We start from the raw sequence: 24615 nt of genomic DNA, 5'->3' as shown, positions 1-24615 counted from the left end.
TTTGGTTTATGGTATGGTCAGAAGAAACAAACCTCCCTAAGTATTTGAAATTAATATCTATTTCATTATTTTTTACGTGCAATTGGACTACTTCAGGTTTTCGACTCATTGCCCAACCAAGGCTGATGATCAATCCCATTCTTCATACGTACTTTATTGCATAAATATACATTGCAAACTAATGGATGTTGCTTTTTTAAATTATTCTCAGTTTAAAATAACATTTAAATCATGCTTTCCACAACCTGCCAATTACAGTTACATTTCACAAGATCTGGTTCCAGCCCATCTTCATATGCACAGATGAGTTGCTGCAGCATTGAAAATATAAACCTGGAGTACATATTTTCATTTTAACGTGGAAATTGTGTACTAAAATCTAGATATTACTGTCCCAGTACTCTGCTGCATCACCTCAAAATGTAAACAACTTCCTAATATTTGAAACAAATACAACTTCTCAATATAATCTACAGGAATCTTCTGTTAAATACTACCTTTTGCTATATGATGAGCAGTGTTTTATGTGTGTTATTCTATAGAACAAACAACTTCAACTTCTAAGTAGTATAGGTTAAAACAATGGTTTAAAGGAAATGCACTTGTAAAAATATACAAAAATAAATTGTGATACAAATAGATTCACAGTGACGATGATATTAAGTAAGTTAATACTTTTCATTTGTACCCCTAATGTAAACTATGCAAGCAGAATCTTTCTCAACTTAGAAAGCAAATATCTGAGTGTTTCTCAATAATTAATAAAATATTCAGTTACAGATTTCTAGGGAAACATGGTTAGAAAATAATCAAACCTTTATTATTCTACTTTTAATTTATCAAAGTAATTGCAAAGCCAAGACCATTTGCCTCATGCTTTGCATGTTATTATTATATACATTTTTACTGCCTGAATTTTTCAGTCTATAAAACCATATGCAGTAGAATCAATCAGTCATTGATGATCTGCATTTAGAGCTGTCACCCAGGTGGTAGATTCCCTATCGGTTGTTTACCGAGCTTTTCTTAAACGTTTTCAGAGAGCTTGGAAATTTATCGAACATTTCCCTTCATAATTTATTCCAATCCCTTACTCCTCGTCCTATAAGGGGCACCTGCCATCGCAGACCTCGAGAGGAGATGCCTTCACCTGAAAATTGTTGAAGGTGATGTAGGAAGGACAGCGAGCTTCCTGATAAGGGTTGGTTATGCATGCCTTTCATGTTGTGTTATATAAACCAAGTAAAGGAAGCTGGGCGAATGGACGAAATGCCTACAACTGTCAAGCTGAGCTGGAGTGGAGTCGAGAACAAGTCTGTGCGGCCCAAGGAAAGAAGTTATAAACGGCAGAGATGCGGATGTTACGCTCGACGTGTGGAGTCACCAGAGAGGGTAAAATAAGAAATAAACACATAAGAGTAACACTAAAAGCTGGATGTCTGGCAAAGATGGGAGACGAGGCGAGAAGTGTGGGGAAACGACTCCAAAACTTGGTACCAAATGGTAGCAGAAAGCATGAAAGGCCAAGGTTGAGATGGAGGGACATGATAATGGCAGATCTGAGAGAAAGCTAGGGACAAGAACACCTGGAAGAAGAAAATTAGAGAAGCTAACACTAACCCTGAGATGAAGAAGATTCACTGCCGTAAATGATACGGAGCTCAGTCGAGAAGTCAGTCCACTGCAGTTACCCCAAGGGGTCTCAATTCAATCCTTAACAAGTTTGCTCTCTCACTCTCTCTGTTTTACTTCCCACTCTTCTTCTTCTTCTTCTTCTTCTTCCCTTGCTATCAAAGCTCACTCCACACATGACATTCCAGCCAAGCTTCAAGCCAATTTGCCACTAGCTATTTTAGTTATTATTGTCCGAAACTGACCTCACTTTACATTACATACTTTTGCTCATTTTATTCTTCCAGAAATGCTTATAACAATGAAAGACATTTTAACAGTGTTTTTGCATTTGAACCAGAGTCCTATTAACAAATAAAGGCATCCGTGAAGCAGCAACAACGCTTTTCTTAACCCCATTATCATCAGTCAGTGTATTGGTTTATTTGACCGTAAAGAAATCTAAACGTCTGGATCCTATTTCAGGAAAAGTACAGATGACTTCAAGAAACAACATGAATAATACAGTATAAAAAGAAGCCTGAAGTAATGGAGCAATAGATTCTGACTGCATAGCACATGAACTGAAAGCACACACAATACCCGTACCAAGTTTTATGAGAAGCCACAGAATTGAAATAATTATATTACATAAGGCTTTAGGCTTTTTTGTATATTATACAAGGGTTTTCATGTACAGTTTTTACACAGGAAATTTACAATATCTCTGTTTGAATTATTTTCATACATAATTCATATGTTAGTTGTTAGGAGCTATAGCTGCCAGGGAGACAACAAACAACAACAATCGTTATTATTCCCGGGCAGCTACTCACCGGTGGATTATACTTTTAGATTACGCAGATGATTTTGCACAATTTTGAGTGAAGCTCTCAAAATTGCAGTTGACATTTCTTATAGAACAGCAGTGGTGGGGAGTCGAAACCTTTTCAAAATATTCTATTTCATTTACTTTGACAACACTTCATATTTAAACTGCTTAACTTAGAAACGCAAGATATCTCGTTTTTTACTTTTACAAAAACCACAAGAATATTCAGACACCCTAATAGTGTGTAGTAAATAAACTTAAAACTCCAAATATAAATGTTTTGTGCACTTAGTTATTTAAGTAGCCACAAGATGGCATGTAACTTCACTTTTACTTTTAGTTCTCTGTATTTTACGGCAACAGACATTTAAAAGTGATTTGTGCAAAGTTATGATGAAACCGTCTTTAATTTTTGTGGATTTTTTGTTATTGTGATAATAATTTTTCATTTATTTTTTTAAAATTTATAATAAATATTTAATTACAGCAATAACATATTTGAAAGTTTTTGGACCAACACTTATAAAACCTTTATTATGTTTTCCTTCCCTCTTTCTATTATTTTTGGAGTAATTTATTCCGAAATTCTCACTACATTTGAGAAATAAAAGTACATCTGGTTACAAATATATTTGTTAAAAATCATTCTAATGTGTGCTGGAAATATCGGTCAGTTTAATCTTGTTGAAGTAGGTTTATAACCTCTGCAATATACTGTATCCTTTTCTATTTAGGAGTTCTGTTTATGGAGCGACCTTTGGAACAATCATTTTATAAGAACTGCTTACCTTCTGTTAATAAAAATAATGATAGCACCTTATCCTTATGAGCTGGGAGTAAATGATTTTTACTATTTATTACTCTACGTCTCTTTGCAAAGAACTGTGAATGCTGAATTCATGTTCAAATATACAGTACATTTTTATAAAGAGTTATTATCTGAAATGCTGCAAATACCTCATAATTAGATAAGCACTTGTAGGAACATTTTCTTTATGAAGCTATTTTTAACGTTATTACACGAACCCATGAGAAAGAGTTGAGCAGACATATTCTGCTGGGGAAAAACTCCTACTAAACAATAATATGAAACAAATGCTTTATGGTCTAAAAGGTAATTAGTATGGTTTGACAAAACAGAGATCCTGATATATATAACTTATATATATATATATATATCATTTCTTTTTTCAAAATTGCCTTTCAAGGAACACAGCCCCATAGGATTCTTCAGTATACTCACTAGTAGAAATTTCACATGACAGCTATAACAAATAATACTCAAATATAAGACTAGGCAAGATTTCTTCAGCACCATCACCACAAACTCATCTCTAAAAGATGGTAAGCCAAATCTCTTCCTAAAAGTTTCAAGAAAACCTTGGTATGGCACCTTGAGCTCCCAGTAAAAGACCATAAACCTTGATTAGCTGCAAGTGATATTTATCTTTGAAGAAATTTATTGTTGATTTAGTGTTTCCAACTGAAATTTTATTGTGGGATCGACAATTACACGTTACTTTGTGTTAGTAGAGTACAAGTTGTCCAGCCCTTCTTCTCCCTCAGGGTGTCAGGTATCTTTGACCTTACAATGGGGTGACGTGAGATTGATCACACCGTCCCAAGCCAGCCATGTCTGGACGGGATCGACTGGGAATAGCTTGAACCATAAGTTAAAGTTGTCATTATGCTGTAAATTAATGGCAATAGGAGAATCTTCACCAAGGAATCAAATCTAGAGATTTACATTTCATATTTGCAGTTTTTCAGCTGCCTAATCTCTTTGTGTAATATTACATATAAATGTACCAAGAAAATTTTCATAGAATATTCAGGGCTAGGGAGCTGCCCCATCATCATCATCATCATCTTCATGTAAATGTAAATGCGTTATTGGTGAAACTCTCTTCCTACAAAATCCCTTGATCACTAAAATCTCGACACACCACTAGGGCTATGCAAGGTCTTCTCATTGTTTTCAGTGAGCACTTCATTGTCTACTACTACACCACTTATGCTGCATTGCTCTGGTTTGTTTCAAAATACACTCATTCCTCATTCCTTACAATAGTGACTGTTCTATTAATAATACTCATATATAAATCATTCATTGCTAGACACTGAAAACCTCGTAATTCCACTCACAGGAGAACCACATTTCTGCATCTGTCTTGTGAAGGCCTCAGAACGAAACAGAAGAGCTGTCGGTAAGCAGTGAAATGTCAGGCTCAGTTTTGGGCTTCTACTGAGGAGTCTTGTGGTTTCCTTTGTCCAGCGATGATACACTATTGTCATTATTGGGGAGCTGCTTGCGACTGTGGTGGGATTTTCAGCTGAACATTCCATGGTATCAGGAAAGGCATGCGACCTTAAATCGCCGCCCACAACTCTTTCCTGCCTCAGTACATTCAGGGACCTTCAGCAAGTGGGATAAGCTGTGAAAGATGATGATGATGATGATTATATTATTTTATTATTATTATTGTTTGTTTGTATGCTCTACTAAGGACCACGTTCTTCTCTGGGCTTTACTCCTTCATTCGTTGCCGGTGTTGCTCTTTTCTTTCCTCCGTCCACGTCTTTCCCGTCTTCAACTTTGGCCTTTCTTGAAAACTCTGATGGCCTTTTAGTTTCCTCCTGAGTGGGTTGTGTTCTAGTATATCTTCATAAGTGATCCCCATCCCCTGTAGGTCCCTTCCCACCTCCTTGAACCAAGTTGGCTGGGTCTTCTTATGTTTCTTATCATTCGATTATTATTATTATTATTATTATTATTATTATTATTATTATTATTATTATTATTATTATTATTATTATTATCATTTGTGATTTCTGGTATAATTGCAATATGCTCATACTTCGGGGTAGGGGGGTATGAAGGTAAAACAATTGGGTTTTGGGGGCACGCCAACAGAAGAAAGCTCGAATACTATTGCGCTAGACGGTAACATGGCCATGCTGCCTAGGAGACAGTGCAGGAAATTCATCATGATTTATTATGGTAAACTGTTTAGCAGTGTCGAGCATGAATATGAATGTTTCTGAAAGCACTTCATCTTCCGTGGCATATAATGAAAATGATACTTCAGCTAATTTTCAACTCCATGGAAAAAAGGAAAAACTATCAGAAATACAAGACCTTGATTCAAATGATCCAGGAAATTGGCCAGAAGTTATAGACAAACATTTTAGAATAAAGTTATTTAAGGAGGTTCCATAAATATCTGTGCTAAGAATGTGATATTTCCAACAGACAAAGAAATTATACATTGTTTTAGAAGGAAAATATGTAGTTGTTGAAATTAAGTTAATGGTAGTAATAATCTGAACATCCAGTACTGTGAATAGACCAGGTCAGATTGACCAAAGGTGACTGAATGGGGGCGGGGGCACAAAATACAGTACCTTGCAGTGGGCCCCCAAAATTCCTTCTACTGGCCCTGAGAGTATTATGTTCTCATCTTCTGCCTTCAAGGTTTAAGTGCCAGATATCAAACCTTGACATTTAAGTTTGAGTTGTAAGAATTAGCGCTTTTTTGGGCAAGTGTATACAACTCATTGGCCTGAATTTCTTCTTTTGGTGTCAGAAAGTAGCAAGAAATGTGCTCAGCTATCCAGTTCTGATCATCTTACAGTCATCATGAGTTAGTGCTTGTTATATTAACTAAAAGACTGTGTTGCTGAATGCAGAGTTTTCAGGTGAATACTCAAACATTAGTGTTTGATTTCTGAACCATACTTTCTAGCCCTCCTCAGGATGTTTGTTTAAATGTTGATTCCTTTTGTTTGATTATTAAAAAACAGCACAGTAAAAAGAACTCTGATATTTAAGAAAAATATTATTTCACCTCTTGAAAATGTTCTTTCAGGTGGTTATCATCAGACTTGATTAGTTGCTGATGACTACTTCTTCAGAGGGTTAATTAATTTTAATGATTTCTTGTTCATGTAATCTCTGAACTTATTGAGTGTAGAGAAGAAATAATAGCACTGAGGCAAGGAGGTTATCAGAAAAATATATCTTATTTTTTGGCAAAACTGAAAATGAATAAAGCTATGCTGATGTGTTAAGATACTTACCCTAAGTCATGGTCCACAGTTTTAATAATTAAAATGTTTTCCCTTTCTTATCTTATTCTGTGGTCATTAGCTAAAGCAAGGGTGAAATGTTTGTTGGTACGACCAATTGCATGGCATGTAACCAACCAGACCAGCCTTTTTCCTTTATCTTCACTTCAGTAATTTGGTCTTTCACTACCTTTTGTTTGAGACTTTAGCTTTATGAGTCAAAGTGTTAAAAGATGCCTGTTCACAAAGACATATCAAGAAGGGTGTTGTCTTCCAGCCTCACGCTCCCAGCATTTTCTTCACTGTGTAGCCAGGTACGGAGTAGAAGAAGAGAAGAAGTACTATAGCCAGAGCCAGTATTATAAAGGCCTTGAGAATTGCCCATTTGTAGTTGTGCCAGACAATGTAGCGGATCGATTTCAGTGGGTTCAGAAACCACATAAATGAGGCGTCGGGGCGGCTGAAATAAAGTAAGGACAATTTTAGAATTCTGACATTCTTACATTTAAAACTATGCATTTGTCCTGCTAGTTTTTATTTATTTCTGTGACATCTCAGATGCACTACCTAGTATTGAGATACCTCAGTGTTGTTCTAGCCAATACAGAGGAAGACTTAAAATTACTTTCAATGCATTTAACCAAATATAAAACAGTATCAGGTTGGAACACAACACAATAATTATATCGGCAGGACTGACCACAAATATAAAATTAGAAGGAATTTTAGCAGAAGCGATTGGGGTAAATTTTCATTCATTGGGAAGGGTGTGAAGGAGTGGAACAGTTTACCAGGGGTAGTGTTTGATCCTTTTCCAAAATCTGTACAGATATTCAAGAAGAGAATAAACAGCAACAGAGAAAATAAATGAAATGTTAGAGGGCATTCGACCAGTGCAGGTTATTGTATATAAAAAAAAATGTGTGTGAATAAATTAATTCCATCCCCTGGTCTAAGGAGTTTGGACAGCCAAAGTAGGGGACTGCCTGTAGGGGTGAAGTACAGTGGGGACTTCGAGGGCCCTGGGACCGCTACGGTAGCTGTGAAGGCCCTTCAGGAACTCTGAAAAGTGGTGGCAAAAGGGGCTCTGGTTAAGACGCAGCAGGTCGTTATGCTACTTAGGATCCAGAACGGGTAAAAAAAAAAGTAAATAAATAAATGCAATGTAAATATTAATGTTATACCAGTTGTATAGTATCATTTGAAGTAATTCCACATACTGTATATCAGTTGACTATATTTGTAAGTAGGACAGGATATATTATAAGTAGAATTTTGTAAACAATATAAATTTATTAAGGATGAGCTGTGTGTCTAATAGAAAACATTGTTAGCGTAAATTGTATAATATTGTATTATAGGAAAAATTTTCTTCTCTTGTTAATTTAATATTTAGTGCTTGACAATAATGTATTTTAGTGTACCATTTGCCACCGAGGTAGACACCTCATTTGCAAATAAAGAGATTTTGATTTTTTGATTTTGAAGTGTGTAATCAACCTGGACCAAGCTCCAAACCAGCTCATACCATCATGGTCAATGGTGAGACTCAGCCACATCTTGACAAATACTATGATAGAAAATTAAACACAGGATAGCCTCAGGTTCAAAAGCATGACATTTAGTTGTTTCCTGATTGGATCTTTGACAAATATGACCTCAAGCGTCAGACCATAGGGGCTCCCATACTTTCTTATAGATGCATTACAAGATACAGGTAAAATTGTTCAAATTACTTCAATTGTTGTCCTTCAAGAAGTTAGAGAAAAGTGGCAGGACCATTCAACAAACATTGGAAGAAGCTCTACCTCTAGCACTGCCTGACAGAGCAAATGATATAGGGATGTTGTAGAAGAAACTGATTGGCCAATGTGGATGAGGGCCCACAACGTTCTGAACAACAGCCAATGAACAAGATGTGCTAGGTTCTACAAACAGAAGCTTTATGCCAGAATTATGGCAGAGCTTATGGTTTTTTTTTTTCAACCATATACACTAATATGCCTGCGATAATGAGTAACAAAAGTCATTGTATAGTAGAAGTTAACGTTGAGCAATTTGTTCAAGCAGAAGTAGGAAGACCGAGCTCGATAGCTGCAGTCGCTTAAGTGCGGCCAGTATGCAGTATTCGGGAGATAGTAGGTTCGAACCCCACTGTCGGCAGCCCTGAAAATGGTTTTCCGTGGTTTCCCATTTTCACACCAGGCAAATGCTGGGGCTGTACCTTAATTAAGGCCACGGCCGGTTCATTCCCACTCCTAGCCCTTCCCTGTCCCATCGTCGCCATAAGACCTATCTGTGTCGGTGCGACGTAAAGCAAGTGGCAAAAAAAAAAAAAGTAGGAAGATGAGTTGAGTCGGCCTGCATCGGCTTGTTTCGATGCCACTGAATGTAATTCATGTCAAGAGTGTCTGGTTGTGCCTGCAATGTTCGAAAGCGAACAGTGGAGTATATTGTGCCTGCTATAGCTCATGCCTTTGCTGGCAGGACCTAGTGTTTACGCTGCACTATGTCTTCTGGTAGAGGCTACAGCAATTTTGTTACTTTCCTTGATCTGTCTCTGTCTTACCCTTGGCTTTGACAATATGCAAGTGACTGAGGTATGAGCGATACTAGTAATGCCATTCCTTCTTCAGCCAGTCTCTGCTATGAATGGTGTGAAAATGTTGCTCATAGGGCTGGTAGGTGCATGCATTTCAGTGGGCTTGGCAGACTGATGTGTAATAGCAACTTCTGGCCCGGTGAGGAAAGCAACGGTAAACTACCTTACTCCTCATTTCCTTAGTACGCCTCTTCCGTGATGCCTAGGCCATCTATGACAGCTGATGGCGGAGCTGTTGAGGATCCAACCGGCCTTAGGGCTGAAGACTGAACATACACATATCGATACTCGGGGAGGAAGTAAGATGACACGAGGCTTTGAGGTGACTTGTAGCTAAATTACCTGTTTGGTTGTGTGTATTTTGTGACTGTATCACTTGATAAGAGCAAGTGGGGCCGGTAGAATAACAGAAAATATAAGAATCTAGCAAGAAAGTGCAACTGTCATCACACACCTTCACATCAGAAGATTGTATAACAAACAAAGCTGGAGACTTGTCAGCTGAGAACAGTAGCAGCTCAAGACATGTGGGAGAACCTTTGGGAATTATTCTAGCTCATTAAGCACAAATGCTAAACTTGGGCAACAAACATTGATAGGCACTGATTTTACACATCTTTAGAAGTATTGATAATAATTTTAGGAGGTCAAAAAGGATCTAGAAGAAATAGGAATACAAGGCATGGAAATCAGCAATGGAGAAGCCTACAAGTCTAGAATCAAAAATTAAAAAAAAAGAAGAAAAAAAAAGGTATTCAGCCACTGTGGAAGCAAGAAAAGAATGAGGGAGATCAAAGTCCAATTGGCCTAAATGAGACTAAAGACAAGGCACCCTGTACTTGATAGTCAGGACAAACAATAGCCAACGTTGGTTTTTTATCTGATTGTTACAGCTTAGTGGATAGAAACTTGGTATTAAGGGGAGATCAGCAGAAGGAGCCTCTATGTATCTGTTTTATAGCTGAAATTGATCATGGCAAAATTTTACTTTGCATATTATTTACAAACTTTATTATTCCATACAATTTTCTGATACAGTGAGAAATATGGGAAACATTAGTGCAATATTCTCAAGTCTTTGTTCTGTAATTTTAAAAATTATTATCCTGATACTTGGTTTTTATATTTGGAGTAGGAAGCAACAAACTGGATTAGGACAAGGAGAGGACAAGATAGAGTTCAGTGATCAACTGCTGAACCTAGGACTCCCTAGACAAGTAACAGATCAAATCAAGTGCAGTGGAAAAAGGGCCAATGAGAGCCATGAAATGAGTGTGGCTGACAGGAATATGTGCCTCAGAATATCAGGAACAACATGAGGGATCAACAGCAGCTAATATTCTATAAAGATAAGATAAATTGAAAATTGTCATTTTTTCAAGTCATGAAGTATACTGAAGCTCAACTTGTAGGAATCCAGCAAGATATAGCAGATATCTTGGATTCAGGACATCAAATGGACTGTATCACTATTGACCTATGATTGACATTTGATAGAGTAGATCATGGGAGACTACTGGCAAAAATGAGGGCGTGATCTGCATTTAGGGCAGTCATCCAGGTGACAAAAGAGTGACTGAATGGGTGGCTATATTTCTAGAAAATAGATCTCAGAGAATTAGAGCAGACAAAGTGATATCTGACCCTGTAATAATTAAGAGTGGAATTCCTCAAGGCAGTATTATTGGACCTTTATGTTTTCTTATATATATATAAATGATATGAGTGAAGAAGTGGAATGAGAGATAACGATTTTTGTGGATGTTATTCTGTACAGAGTAACAAATAAGTTACAAGACTGTGAGCAACTGAAAAAGCCCTCGATAATGTTGTGAGATGGACAGCAGGCAATGATATGATGATAAACTGAGTTAAAAGTCAGGTTGTGAGTTTCACTAATAGGAAATGTCCTCTCATTTTTAATTACTGCATTGATGGGGTGAAAGTTCCTTATGGGAATCATTGTAAGTACCTAGGCATAAATATAAGGAGAGATCTTCATTTGGGTAATCACATGAATGGGATTGTAAATAAAGGGTACAGATCTCTGCACATGGTTATGAGGGTGTTTAGGGGTTGTAGGAACGATGTAAAGGAGAGGGCACATAAGTCTCTGGTAAGACCCCAGATAGAGTATGGTTCCAGGCTCTGCAGGATTACGTGATTCAAGAACTGGGAAAAAAAAAAAAAAAAAAAAAAAAAAAAAAAAAAAAAAAAGCAGCTCAATTTGTTCAGGGTGATTTCCAACAAAAGAGTAGTGTTACAAAAATGTTGCACAGTTTGGGCTGGGAAGACTTGGGTGAAAGGATTGTTTTATTTTTTTGCAAGTTGCTTTACGTTGCACCGACACAGACAGGTCTTATGATGATGATGGGACAGGAAGGAGCTAGGAATGGGAAGTAAGCGGCTGTGGCCTTAATTAAGGTGGTGTGAAAATGGGAAATCATAGAAAACCATCTTCGGGGCTGCCAACAGTGGGGTTCCAACCCATGGCTGATGATGCCTGTTAAACAGGTGAAACATGTCCCATTCAAACTATTGTACCAAGGAATAAATCCTAATTAGAAAGATTTTTGTATTGAATAGGTGATTGATCAAATGAATAATTTGTAATTTGAAGAAGTAAGTGGTATGTTCCGAGCTGCCAGCGGAGAAATGGCGTGGAATGACATCAGTAGATGAGTAAGTTTGAGTGGCGTCTTTAAAAGAAGGAAAGATCACAATATGAAGATAAAGTTAGAATTCAAGAGGACAAATTGGGGCCAATATTAGTTTAAAGGAAGGGGAGTTAGGGATTGGATTAACTTACCAAGGGAGATGTTCAATATATTTCCAAATTCTTTGTGACACAGGTGTAGAATATATTGGAAGTGGAAAGTGTTTGTAGAAGTTTTTATTTGTAAACCTTGTTAAGTAGTCCTACTGTATGATCTGAAGTGTGGTGGTAGAATGTTTTAGTTGTATGCCATGTAATTACCTAACCTGTACAGTGTAAATATTTTGGTAACATATTGTATGTGTAACTAGTAGGTTTCATTTCTATATTTACTGGAGCTGTCCAGAAAGTTGTCACATGAATTCTTGAACAGGGTGTGTTGCCTTTTGTTAGTTATGTATTCTAGAAAGTATTTTCTGACTATTCTGGAAATGGAAGATACGCGATCGTATGTATTCAAGAAAGTTATTTAAAAATCGCGACTGAAGTAAGTGTTGTGATTGGTCAGTTCGGGCAAGCTCCTGTGTTCTGATTGGCTACTTCAAGGGCAGGGTTCCCTTTAAAAGGCGCTAGGCTGCATTTCGTGAGAGGTCTGAAGTCTGAGGTCTTATGTCTCTGTGCTGTCTTGGTCTTGACCTGTCGAGCCTCCCAAAGTTCTTGACATCGTGAATGTCTCCTCGGTACCAGCATGGCCTGCCTTGGGGTAAGCGCTGTTTCTTTCTGTCTGGTTGGAAGTTCCATGTAGTTTTCGTTTGGTGTATCACAGGAGTTTGCCCTAATCGCCACTATTTGTTCAGATGTGTAAAGCAAGTTTTGATTTCACTCTAAAATATTTTGTGCTTCCTCTTACCTTCAGTATTGTATTTGTCGAATTTGATTTGTACTGAGATGCACTTGATTAACTCTTTGAACTTAAGGCAAAGCTCTTGTCTATGAACACCTATACTGTAGTTCGTCAAGGAACATACATAATGTGTAGTGTGTATCTGGATGTGGTGTACAGCTGAATTTGCTCCGGATGTTAATTTGTACTGACGATTTTGTAAAAAATATTTTGAAAACCAGAAATCACTGTTGGCTTTTTGGAATCCACAACCTTCGCCCCCTCCATGGCCCTTCGTAAGGCTTCCCAGTTACCCTTCCACATTGCTGGTTTATTATGATCAAGTTGCCCCTACTGATTTTTACCATTGTTGTTATCGGCAGAGTTCCGCGTAGTTCATCAGATGTTTTATTGTGTGTGTAGTGTCTTAGGTACAGTGTAATTGCACTTACTTTCCTCCATTTACTGTGTTTGGTGTAGCCGCTGAAGTACCGGTAACACTTTGCAATCATTTAAGAAAATGCTAGGAAAACAAGAGATAGGGAATCTTCCACCTGAGCGACTGTCCTAAATGCAGATCAGTAGTGATTGGTTGATACATACTTAGGTTTATCCAGAGGATCAGGTTCATTACGTCCCAGGCCAGCTGGGTTCTTCTCTCCTTCTTCTCGAGTTAGGAGATGAATTTCTGCTTCCACTTTGCCCTGCAACAAGGTGATGAGCACTGCACATATCTCTTACATGACAACAAATAAAAAGAAAGCATACTTGTTCCTTGGAAGTACCTTTCAGGTCAATAAAGCTGCGTGTCAAGTATTTTAATTATATACTATTGTCACATTGTCATAAGTTATTGGAAAAGATTAATATCACTGTTAGAAAACCAGTTTGCAATGGAACAACATGGGTAGAGAAACTGTGGAGGAACAACAGATCTTATACCTTTGCATTATGACAGTTAAAGGAAAAAGGAAAGATCGTAATTGCAGTCTTGGATTTGGAAAAAGGCTATGGCATTATGCCAAGATGCAAGATCTGAGATTGCTTAGAAAACTGACGGTTCCAAGCTCGGTAATCAGATACCTGTGGGCAATGGAGAGTAGCACACTTTCCAGATGTCATTATAAAGGAAATTTGCTGATAATTTAGCTACATGTGGAGAAGATTAGCTGAATGGAACTCCAACTTTAAAGAGTAAGAACACTCATTCAGTGTAAACTTATGCTAGAGGGAGAGAAAATTGAATGCGTGGAATTCTTCAATTACGTGGGAAGTGTAATATCAAGTGGTGGAAGTAACAAACTAGAAGTAAAGAATTCAGTAAGAAAGGGATCCAAGTTCTTCCAGTGAGAGTAGGATCTAGTTTGGGACAAGCGAGTTCCATGTTTAAAACTTATCTCCAGTCTGTCCTGTCATACATCCTGGAGAGCTGAACAAATTACAAGTGTGTGAAATGAAGTTTCTAAAGTCAAGGATGTCAATGGCTGCACAACTCAAGTGAAGAGGATGAGATGATCTGATAGCAAGATAGAGTAAAGTGGAGGGGAATCGTTAATAAAAATCCTATTCAGCTCGCTGTAAGGATACGAAGATGAAGAAGAAGAAGACTGTATGATATTGCAGTACATACTACATTGTGCAACTATAGTATTTTCCAGTGCCAGAAGATGTGTGGTAGCTCTCAGTCAGATATCAACCCACATTGTTGTTGCAGGTGTGTCTGTGTTAGTTTTGCTCATATAAAGGCGATCGGGTCTCCCAGATGCAGGTGTACTATTAGCAAAAGTATTTGTCTCACTATCAATATTTTACACAAAACTGCAGAAAAATGAATGGGGAGTGTACAGGTGGAGAGACAGCGATCGTGAGAACAGTGAATACAATAACTCATATTGTAGACTCCGTCTGAGACTTCAGCTCACAAGGAAGCACCTGCCACTAAATCAAAGAGCAAAAGATGCTCAGTGTGCCCATCTAAGAAGGATGGAAAGCATCATGAGAGTGTGCCAGGTGTTTAGCTCCTTTTGTGTTTGGAATGTTCCAGTGCCATGTCTCCAAAGTACGAGGGCAAATCAATAAGTATCTGCAATTTTACTCCAATTGTCTTTAGGTTGGCTCTATGGCATTGTGTGCTCACCCGCCACTAGATGGCACTGTGGTAGGTTTCAGTGTTATCAGATCAGTACAGGTTGCAACGTACTTGCTGTTTGCACCAAGGAAGAACAGTGTTCCATGGTCTGAGGGCGTACCAGGAGCGGAAATTCATAGAACACTTTCAGCACAACCACAGTGAAGTGTTTTTACCAGTGGAATGAACAGTCCAAAAAGGGTCACACGGGCGTAAAGGATGGGGAAAGATTCGTGCATCCATCTGCAGCCGTAACTGATGCCAATATTGAACAAGTGCATGATAACAGACAAGGGAGTGTTCTATGAATTTCCACTCCTGGTACACCCTCAGACCACAAAAAATGGATTACGGAACGCTGCTCTTGCTTGGTGCAAACAGAGAGTAACGCGGCCATCTGTACGGCGCGACACCGCAACCTGTACTGATCTGATAACGCTGAAATCTACCATAGACGTAGACAATGGTGGCATCTAGTGGCTGCTGAGTGCACAATGCCATAGAGCCAAGCAGATACTTATTGACTTGTCTATGTATTTTGGTGGTTTGGATGAGTAAAAAGACTGAACTGGACTGATTAAGATTGTAAAACATAAAAAACAAAGGTTTTGTTCCAATTTCTGGTATTTTTTTTTACAATTTTCATAAATGTATGTTTCTGACACGATTAAATAAATAAATTAGGCTGAAAATGTAACAACATGATCTTACATAAGATATACCTGCAGTTATTTTTATACTGAAGTTTTGGTACATGGGTTTAAAGACTATCTTTTTTGCGTTGAAATGTAAAGTTTTAATTCTGAAGCTGTTGAATAGAACTACAAGTAATCATGTTCATATTGGTCTGTATTGACTATATAAATTAGTTATAGTATTTGTACAGCATTCATGATTAATTTTAAAATCATTTCATACATTTACACTATATGCTAATGCTGATGTTGGCTCCAAGAACCAAAACATGTCCATTTTTTTCTATAAATAATCCTTTTATATTATAATATTGTATATTGATTAGGATTTTCAATGAATATGGTTATTAGCCAACTGGGCTGAGTGGCTCACGTTGTTGAGGCGCTGGCCTTCTGACCCCAACGTGGCAGGTTCGATCCTGCTCAGTCGGGTGGTATTTGAAGGTGTTCAAGTACGTACGTCAGCCTCTTGTCTGTAGATTTACTGGCATGCAGAACTAGACTCCGGCACCTTGCTGTCTCCAAAAACAGTAAAAGTAGTTAGCGGATCACACACTTCTGTAGGGGACAGCAAGTGGTAATGAATGTAGTTTGTATTAAGTGTTTGATATTTAAATTCTATCCAGCCATTTTCTTTTCTACCAAAATATGTTCAAAATCTACGTGAGTCCTGAGGACTAGGGTGTACCTTATGTGTTGCAGTTTTTAGGTGTACTAATCACAGAATAATGTTCTTAATTTTATATCTAGTTAGGTAAATTAAATTAGCTTAAAGTATAGCTAAGTATAGCATAATGGGAGTGTGACGCATCGTTGCAATCCTTCTTGCAACAATACCGTAAGGACATTGCAACTTTGAGTCCTCTAGCCTCTCACACTCCAACTCCAAGCATGTAACGTACAAGAGGTGCCACTGTTAAGCCGAGCAACCCAGTGGAAGGCTCGGGTAACCAATCCCAGCGGAAAGCTGGGTCGGCAAGTGAGCCGATCAGTGTGGGACGATCACCAATCCGTCATTGAAGCAGGCTTCACATCCTTTAAGACAAAAGACAATGAGTGACATTGAGGTGAAATTCCTAAATTCCAGAGGTAAAATAGTCCCACAATCGGATCTCCGGGTGGATGCTACTTTGATGTCTCATGAAAGAGAAACAACCATAGGAAAAATCCAAACCTACCAGCTTTGCATGTACAACTGCCATTCTCTATTAGGCAATGACAGATCAGAAGAGCTTGAAGATGAACTTGGAAAGATCAACTGGAGCGTAATCGGTCTATCTGAAGTACGCCATAAAGGAGAAGGGTGTTACCTTTTGAATTTATTCTATTACTGTGGTGAACCAGAAGGAGGGCTTAATGGAGTAGGGTTCCTAATCAATCGACACCTCATAAACAAGGTCTCTATATTGGAAGATACTTCAGGTAGAATTGCACAATTGGTTCTAAAACTCTCCAAGGGATACGAAATGCACATTGTGCAAGTATATGCCCCCACATTAAGCCATTCAGATGAGGAGTTAGAATCCTTTTATGAGAGTCTACATTAAACCTGCAAGAAGGGGAGTGACTGTCACTTTCATATAGTAATGGGTGACTTCAATGCGAAGGTTGGAACCTGTAAGACTGGTGAAACTGTTATTGGAAACTATGGGATAGACGAGAGAAATGAGAGAGGGGAGAGATTGGTCCAGTTTGCTGAATACACCAGTATGCTTATAATGAATACATTCTTTAAGAAACACCCAGGGCGTGAATGGACATGGAGAAGTCCCAATTTTGAATTCACCAATGGGATCAATTTTGTTCTCTCTAACATCCCGTAAATCATTAAAGATGTATCAGTCCTCAACAGATTCAATACTGGTAGTGACCACCGATTAGTAAGGGCTAGAGCAGAGTTAAACATTAAGGAACATCAACTTAAAATAGGAGAAAAAGAAACAAATAAATCTTAAACATATAGAAGAAAATAAAGAGAAATTCCATCAAGCCCTTCAACAAAGCCTACATGAAAAAAACTGGTGAAAATGTACAGTAAAATGAAAATGTTAAAGGTCCACCTTTTCAATACCATGAATGTTTATTGATGTAAATATATATCACATAACATTTAGAGAAGGTTGGTACTAGTTTTGACGCTCATTGCATGTCATCATCAGCCAACAAATCAATTGAGCAAAATGCAACTTATCGAATAGCAATATAAAACACATGACAGCAAATACAAGGATTAATGTTGAAAGCTAAATTGTCAAAAGTTAAAACCTTTAACATTTTACTGTAATCCCAGTTCAATACGGAACAAAATGAAGTTTCTAACTTTCAATGGTGAAAATGCTAATGGATACGGCTGAAGTAATTGGAGGGTTGAAAAAGAATAACACTCGGGATAAGAAACTCAGTGACGATACCAGGAACCTGCTAAAGAAGAGGAGAGAAATGAAAATTCAGTCTGACTGTGACAAAATACAGTACTCTGAGCTGTGCAAAACTATGAGAAAGAGAATTAAAACAGACTTAAAGAAATTCAATAAAGATGCTCTAAGAACTTGGTTATCTGAAAAATCAAGTTTGAAGTCTGCTAAAAGGAAGCTACAGATCGGGAAGAAGCAATTAATTGCATTAGATGGGGACAACGGCCAAATTACTGATAGGGAAGAACTTCTTGAGTTCATCAGAAACTTTTACAGCAAGTTGTACGGGAAGGCTGATGATAACCTGTCTTTTCCTGACTTATCCAACATTTCCCATGTCCCAGAAGTTCTCCCATCTGAGATCAGACATGCTATAAACAGTACGAAAAAGGAATCAGTCACAGGTAGCGATAACCTTTCAGTTAGCATTCACAAACTTGCTGGTAATGAAACTTTAAGCCACTTGGCAAAAATATTCATGTCTTGTCTATGCAATGCTTTCATCCCTCCATCTTGGAATAGAGCAATGATAATTCTCCTGCACAAGAGAATGGAACATACATGACATCAGAAACTATTGTCCTATTAGCTTGCTTTCTGTACTTTACAAGGTTTTCACCAAGGTACTGACTAATAGGATCAGTTCAATGCTTGATTTTGCCCAGCCAATTGAACAAGAGCAGATTTCTGCCGAGGTGACCACATACTCACCCTTCGTGAAGTTATCAGCAGAAGTAATGAATATCAAATGCCTTTGTGGACTTAGAAAAGGCTTTTGACTTGATGAGCCATGCTGCTGTTATGCAAGCCTTAGCTGAACACAGCGTCAATGCTGCCTATATTAGAGTACTCCAGCATATCTACGAAACCTCTTCAGCCTTTGTGAATGTCAATGTGCAAACCACGGATTTTCCCATTCAAAGAGGTGTAAAGCAAGGTGACCCCATATCTCTCAAGATGTTCTCAGCAGTATTAGAAATGGCCATGTCAAAAATCAACTGACAGAGTGCAGGAATCAAAATCAATGGGAAAAGGCTGAACAATTTAAGGTTTGCAGACAACATTACACTTTTGGCCAACGACATTGATGAACTACAAACTCTAATACAGTACCTTGTCTCAGCCTGTAAAAAGAGCCTTTCTAAAACCAAAGTAATTCTCAACAAATGGGCCCCAACAGGAAAGCTTCATGTGGGAAACTCCACATTAAAACAGGTTCAGTGAGTATGTCTATCTTTGTGAGCTTATAAACATAAAAGGGGACTTAAGACCAGAAATCTTCCAACATATCAAACTAGGAATGCAAGCCTATGGAAGAAATTCTTCAATCTTCAAATCCAACATGCCAACCCACCTAAAGAAGATAGTCTTTGACCAGTGTGTTCTCCCTGTAATGACTTACAGTTGTGAAACCTGGACATTGAGCGAGTTTGTTAAGCAAAAACTCAGAACAACCCAAAAGCTAGAGAACGGTTTATGCTAGGCTTCAAGAAGAAAGACAGGAAGAGAGCAGATTACATCAGGTCAGTCACAAAGGTCAGTGACATTTTAGAAAGGGTGTTTACCCTAAAATGGCAGTGGGCAGGCTATGTTGCTGGGAGAACTGATGGTAGGTGGACAAAGCTTGTGCTTGAGTGGAGTCCGAAAGATCATCTGAGACCTAAGGGAAGACCAACGGACAGATGGAAGGAAGACATCCAGAAGATTACTGGGATCAGTTGGCAGTACATCGCTCAAGACCGTCCCAGATGGAGAGACCTCATGAAAACCTACCTTGCTTCGGACTTAAAGAGGCCACATCGCAAAAACGATTGAATATGGCTGATAGTGATAGTGATAGCTAAACAAGATAATTTTAAGTGAAAGATATACTGTAGTCTTGACAGATACTGTGACATTGTATGTCCAACCATTGTCCTGTTGCTATATGGTGTAAGTTATGAAATGATGTGAATCTTCAAAGCAAGTTTGTATGATTGGATGCCCTTCCTGACATCAACCTCAGCAGAGGAATTGATGAGATGAAATGAATGATGTGATATATGGTAGTAGGAAGGGAGAGGGCAAAACTCGGTGCCAGCACCTAGCCTACTCCTGTCAAATAGTAACAAGGGTTCTCCTCAAGGCTTAACGTCATCATCCGACAGACGAATCACCATCAACAGCACCATTTGCCCTCACTCCATACGAGCACTGTGGAGAGATTTGTAATTGAATCCAGGCTTTTAGCACACAATGTAGTGATTAGAAGTTGTATAGTACCACCTCCTAAACCCTGCTGCCCAACATCCTGATGGGAAAACTTTTTTCAACCAATGGGAATCAAACTGGCTAACCACAGTGTCAAACCATATACACTCGGACAATCATGGCCACCGTGCAGGCTACAAGTTAAACTATGTACATTTTATAGCATCTCTTTTTAAATACATTTCTACTAGGTGTGGTCGTTGTTGAACAGCAGTGAACAAAAATCAGTGAAGTAACAGAAGTCTTTTATGTAATGTTATGTAAACTGTGTCTTGTCATCATTTTGGGTAAAGAAAAACATTTCAAAAACTGAAGTGTTTATGCAAAGCAAATTATTGTGTTTAGTTTTCTTATTTAAAAATTATTAAATATTTAAGCCTATGAAGAAGATTTATGTTCTTTTACATTTCCTGATTAAAATTGTATTATTTTGTAAAGTATAGAAAGGGATGTGGATTGTTATACATGACTTGTGAGGCAGGGTGTGCCACGTGTAAGTGGCCCTTTCCTGTCGTTTTGTAATATTCGCTAATATGCGAAGTCAGCAGAAAGGATTATTCCAGAAGATAATTATCATTGGCCAAAATTCAAGTGTTTTTATCGGCCGATATATTAGGATTTTTAATTGGTGAATGTGGCAAACTGGAGTGTTGCTATTGGTTATTTGTAATCACTCTATTTCCTGTTTGTGGCTCCTCACGTGTGCGAGTGACTTTGTCCGCGTCTTTGAATTTGGAGCACTACAGCGGGCGGACGCGTTTTGCGTCCGTCCCGCAATGGGTCTTCAGCCGGCCAAGGTAAGCGCTGTTTTGCCTTATGTTATTTAAATGCATTCTTGTATTTCGGACTATTCCCGCTTAATGTAACTTCAGTAATTATGTAGAATATTATCTTTTGTGCCGGAGTTTCCTCTAGTTTTCCACATTTTCCAAAATAGAGCATTTATATGACTTAGCGATTATGCTAGTCCGCAACGTGTTGTTTTCAGAGGCAGACCTTCTTTTCTAAGTCTAGTTGTAATTGTAAGTAATTGAAACATTTTCTTGAATAGTGTAATTAATTTTGTTTCGTTCGAGGTTGCCTCCTTTCATTCTGTAAATTTAATCTTAATGTGAACCTCTATGTCAAAGTTTTCATTCCGTAAATTTAATTTTTAATGTGAATCTCTATGTCAAAGTTTGTTCGTGACCAAAGAGCTTCATTGTTCCCCTTACACATCTTTTGTTTTGTATCTCAAGTATCAGTTAATCCGCAGTTCATTTATTTGTTCATTTTCACAATAATTATTTGTCTGTTGGGTGTATTATTGTAAGTCTTTTCTCCCCATAACGTCATACGTTCCCATGGACCTCATAGGGCTTCCAACACCTTCCACTCTCCTCTCTTAGTTGTCATTTTTAGGCCTGTAAGTGTTCCCTTATATTTGATTTAATATTGCATATCGAAAAATACTCATCACGTTTCCATGTTCTGATGTGAATTCTCCACCACTGTGTCATTTTACTATTTTCTTATTCATATTATTAAGTGTCTATATTATTATTTACTATTTTCTCATTCACATTTTATTAACATTTATTTTTATTATATTTATTATTATTTTATTTATTTGTTTAGGCGTAATTGTTCTGATTACAGTTACACTAGGTATGACTGGAAGCAGTGTATTCTTGTTATGCATAACATACCATGCAGTAGATTGGAAAACACATCAGGGAGGTGGTTCCTGACCTCACAGGGGAGGACAAGAACTTCGTGTGCCTGTAAAGAATATGTTGTAGGCAAGCGAGGCATTTGTTCAGCAGGGCATAGGACACAGGTATTATGAAGTTTAGTGCTAAGTGTTGATGCAAGTTTGATATCAAGTTATAACTTGGAAACAATATTCTCTCACCCATGGGTAGCTAATGCAGATATGGTTGAATTATTATTATTATTATTATTATTATTATTATTATTATTATTATTATTATTATTATTATTATTATTATTATTATTATTATTATTATTATTATTATTATTACTACTTGTATGTATGGTTATGAAGTGATGTACATCCATTTAATATTAGTATTATTATTATTATTTATGTAGTTGAATGATCATATTGTATGTGAGGTTATGTCATGAAAGTATTAGTATTATTATTATTATTTACGTAGTTGAATGACCGTATTGTGTGTGAGGTTATGTCATGAAACGTGTGTTGTAAATAGACATTGATATCAGTTCCATTAATGTAAATACCTGTAAATTAATATTATAATGTATTCTTACCTGTATATATAAATTGCAGTCCATAATTGTGAAACACACTGTAACTTCCAGAATGGTATAGGCACAAGAACGATTGAGAATATTCCATACATCATAATCTATGTATTATACACTCCCGAATTTTCGAGAAGGTGTATGTTGTACCGGTAATGTAGTTTTCTAGAAGCCTGGCCTGGCACATATATAAGGAGGTGGTCTTGATGGTAACGACGAGTTATTGTTTAGTAGGAGTTTCATTGGTGAACATGTGTTGTGGTTAGGCTGACATGCCAATGTAGGCAGTTGTTAGTCATCTGTTTCAACCATGGTTCTAGGTTGTAACCTCTTTGTGCTGTATTATTCAGTTGTTTTAAGTAACTCTCTCATACTAAATGGAAGGACATTCTATAACCTATTAACTGTTGTTGTTGATGATCTCGAAAGTATTTTCAGGAGTGTAGGCAACATTAATGTACTTGGGAGACAGCGATGATTAGGGCTGCTGGTTTCTTTGCATTTTGAAACCAGAAATTCAGCATTCTTAGCATTTAGTGTTTTATAGCATTTTTAAGAAAAACATAAGAGTTTTTTTTTTTTTTTTTTGCTAGTTGCTTTACGTCGCACCAACACAGATAGGTCTTATTGCGATGATGGGACAGGGAAGAGCTAGGAGTTGGAAGGAAGCAGCCATGCCTTAATTAAGGTAATTGCCTGGTGTGAAAATGGGAAACCACGGAAAACCATCTTCAGGGCTGCCGACAGTGGGGTTCGAACCTACTATCTCCCGAATACTGGATACTGGCCGCACTTAAGCGACTGCAGCTATCGAGCTTGGTGAAAAACATAGACTCTGACAAAGAAAGCTAATATGAATGGCATGTAATAAAACTGTACATTTATTTTAAATTGATGTAGGCTGACATAAAAACCAAACAAGTTATGGAGGTCGATCAAATATAAACGGGATATTTGTTTCTGAACATCAATAGTTGATAGGACTTCTGCCATGCTTAGCTGGGACCGTTAGGAGTGGGGAGAATGTGTTGATAGATATTTCCCGCTGTTTCATCAGTAACGGTCATGATGTCAGAACAACAGGGGCACCCCTCCACTGTACAACACATAATTATAAAATGTCTTGCTCGTGAAGGAGTTACAGTGGCAGAAATTTGCCAGGGATTGACTGCACAGTTCGGTGATCAAACATTGTCAAGGATGCGTGTGTTTGCCTGGCAACACGATCGCCGTCCTTGGACCAGCATTACAGATGAAAGCATACGTGCGGTTAAAGACTGACGACGATCAACAGGCAAGAGTATCAGAGATTGCAGAACAAGTTGGAATCAGTTATGGGAGCTGTCAAGCAATCATCACATATGACCTACAGTTCCATAAAGTGTGTTCCAGATGAGTCCTTTGCTTTTTGACTGAAAATCTGAAGTTGAGGTATTTGGAGGTCTGTCAAAGGCTTACAGCAAGGTTTGCATAAGAAGGTGATGCATTTTTGAGTCAGGTTGGGTCTACCACTACACTCCCAAATCCAAACAAGCCACTAAGGAGTGGCGGAGGAAAGACTCAACTGTCAACTGGTAAGGTTCTTGCAACCATCTTTTTCGATCGGTGAGGCATTTTGCTGATTGATTTTGCGCACGAGCGACGCACAATCGATGCTGCTTATGACTGGGAGCTGCTGAACAAGGCGAGGGTTGCATATCGTTGCGAAAGACGAGACCAACCATTCGACAGGTCATCTTCCACCACAACAATGCGCGGTCCCATACTGCAGCTCTAACTGTATCCAAGCTACAGAAAATGCACTGACCTATACTTGATCATCCTCCTGCGATCTCCATTTGTTTGGACGACTTAAAGAAGCTCTAGGAGGGCAGCGATTTGAAGATGAGTGTGTGGAAGACTGGCTGGTGAAACGACCCTGTTCTTTTTACAACAAGCTGCCCATACGCTGGGACAAATGCATTTCCAAAGCAGAAAACTATGTGGAAAAATCCATTGTAATTGCCTTGTGTTTTTCAATAAATGAATTTAAGTAAAAAATAAAATCCTGTTTATATTTGACCCCCTCCGAACACTGATACAAAATAAATTTAAGTCCTGTTCAGTGACTCTAATTATTTACTGAAATAACATTTTTCAGCATGAAGAATATCTGTGGGATGCCAAATACTTTGGCAGTATTAAAGTGTTTCCAAACACTCCAAG

The 24615-nt window shown here is 37.9% G+C and overlaps 1 protein-coding gene across 1 annotated transcript in view; it reads right to left on the bottom strand.

Moving 5' to 3' along the window:
• Positions 1-6790: 6790 nt before the first annotated feature.
• Positions 6791-24615, bottom strand: part of mfr (misfire) — a 426204-nt gene continuing 408379 nt past the window's right edge. Inside the window, exons 27-28 of the mRNA XM_067152717.2 lie at positions 13256-13356; positions 6791-6971 (exon numbers count right to left, since the gene is read on the bottom strand). Of these exons, the coding sequence (XP_067008818.2) occupies positions 6791-6971; positions 13256-13356 (282 nt within the window). The remainder of the gene's footprint in view (positions 6972-13255; positions 13357-24615) is intronic.

Source organism: Anabrus simplex, chromosome 8 (assembly GCF_040414725.1).
Source record: "Anabrus simplex isolate iqAnaSimp1 chromosome 8, ASM4041472v1, whole genome shotgun sequence".
In the NCBI taxonomy this organism is placed as follows: domain Eukaryota; kingdom Metazoa; phylum Arthropoda; class Insecta; order Orthoptera; family Tettigoniidae; genus Anabrus; species Anabrus simplex.
The sequence above is the reverse complement of the archived record's forward strand: the minus strand, read 5'-3'. Positions and strand labels throughout refer to the sequence as shown.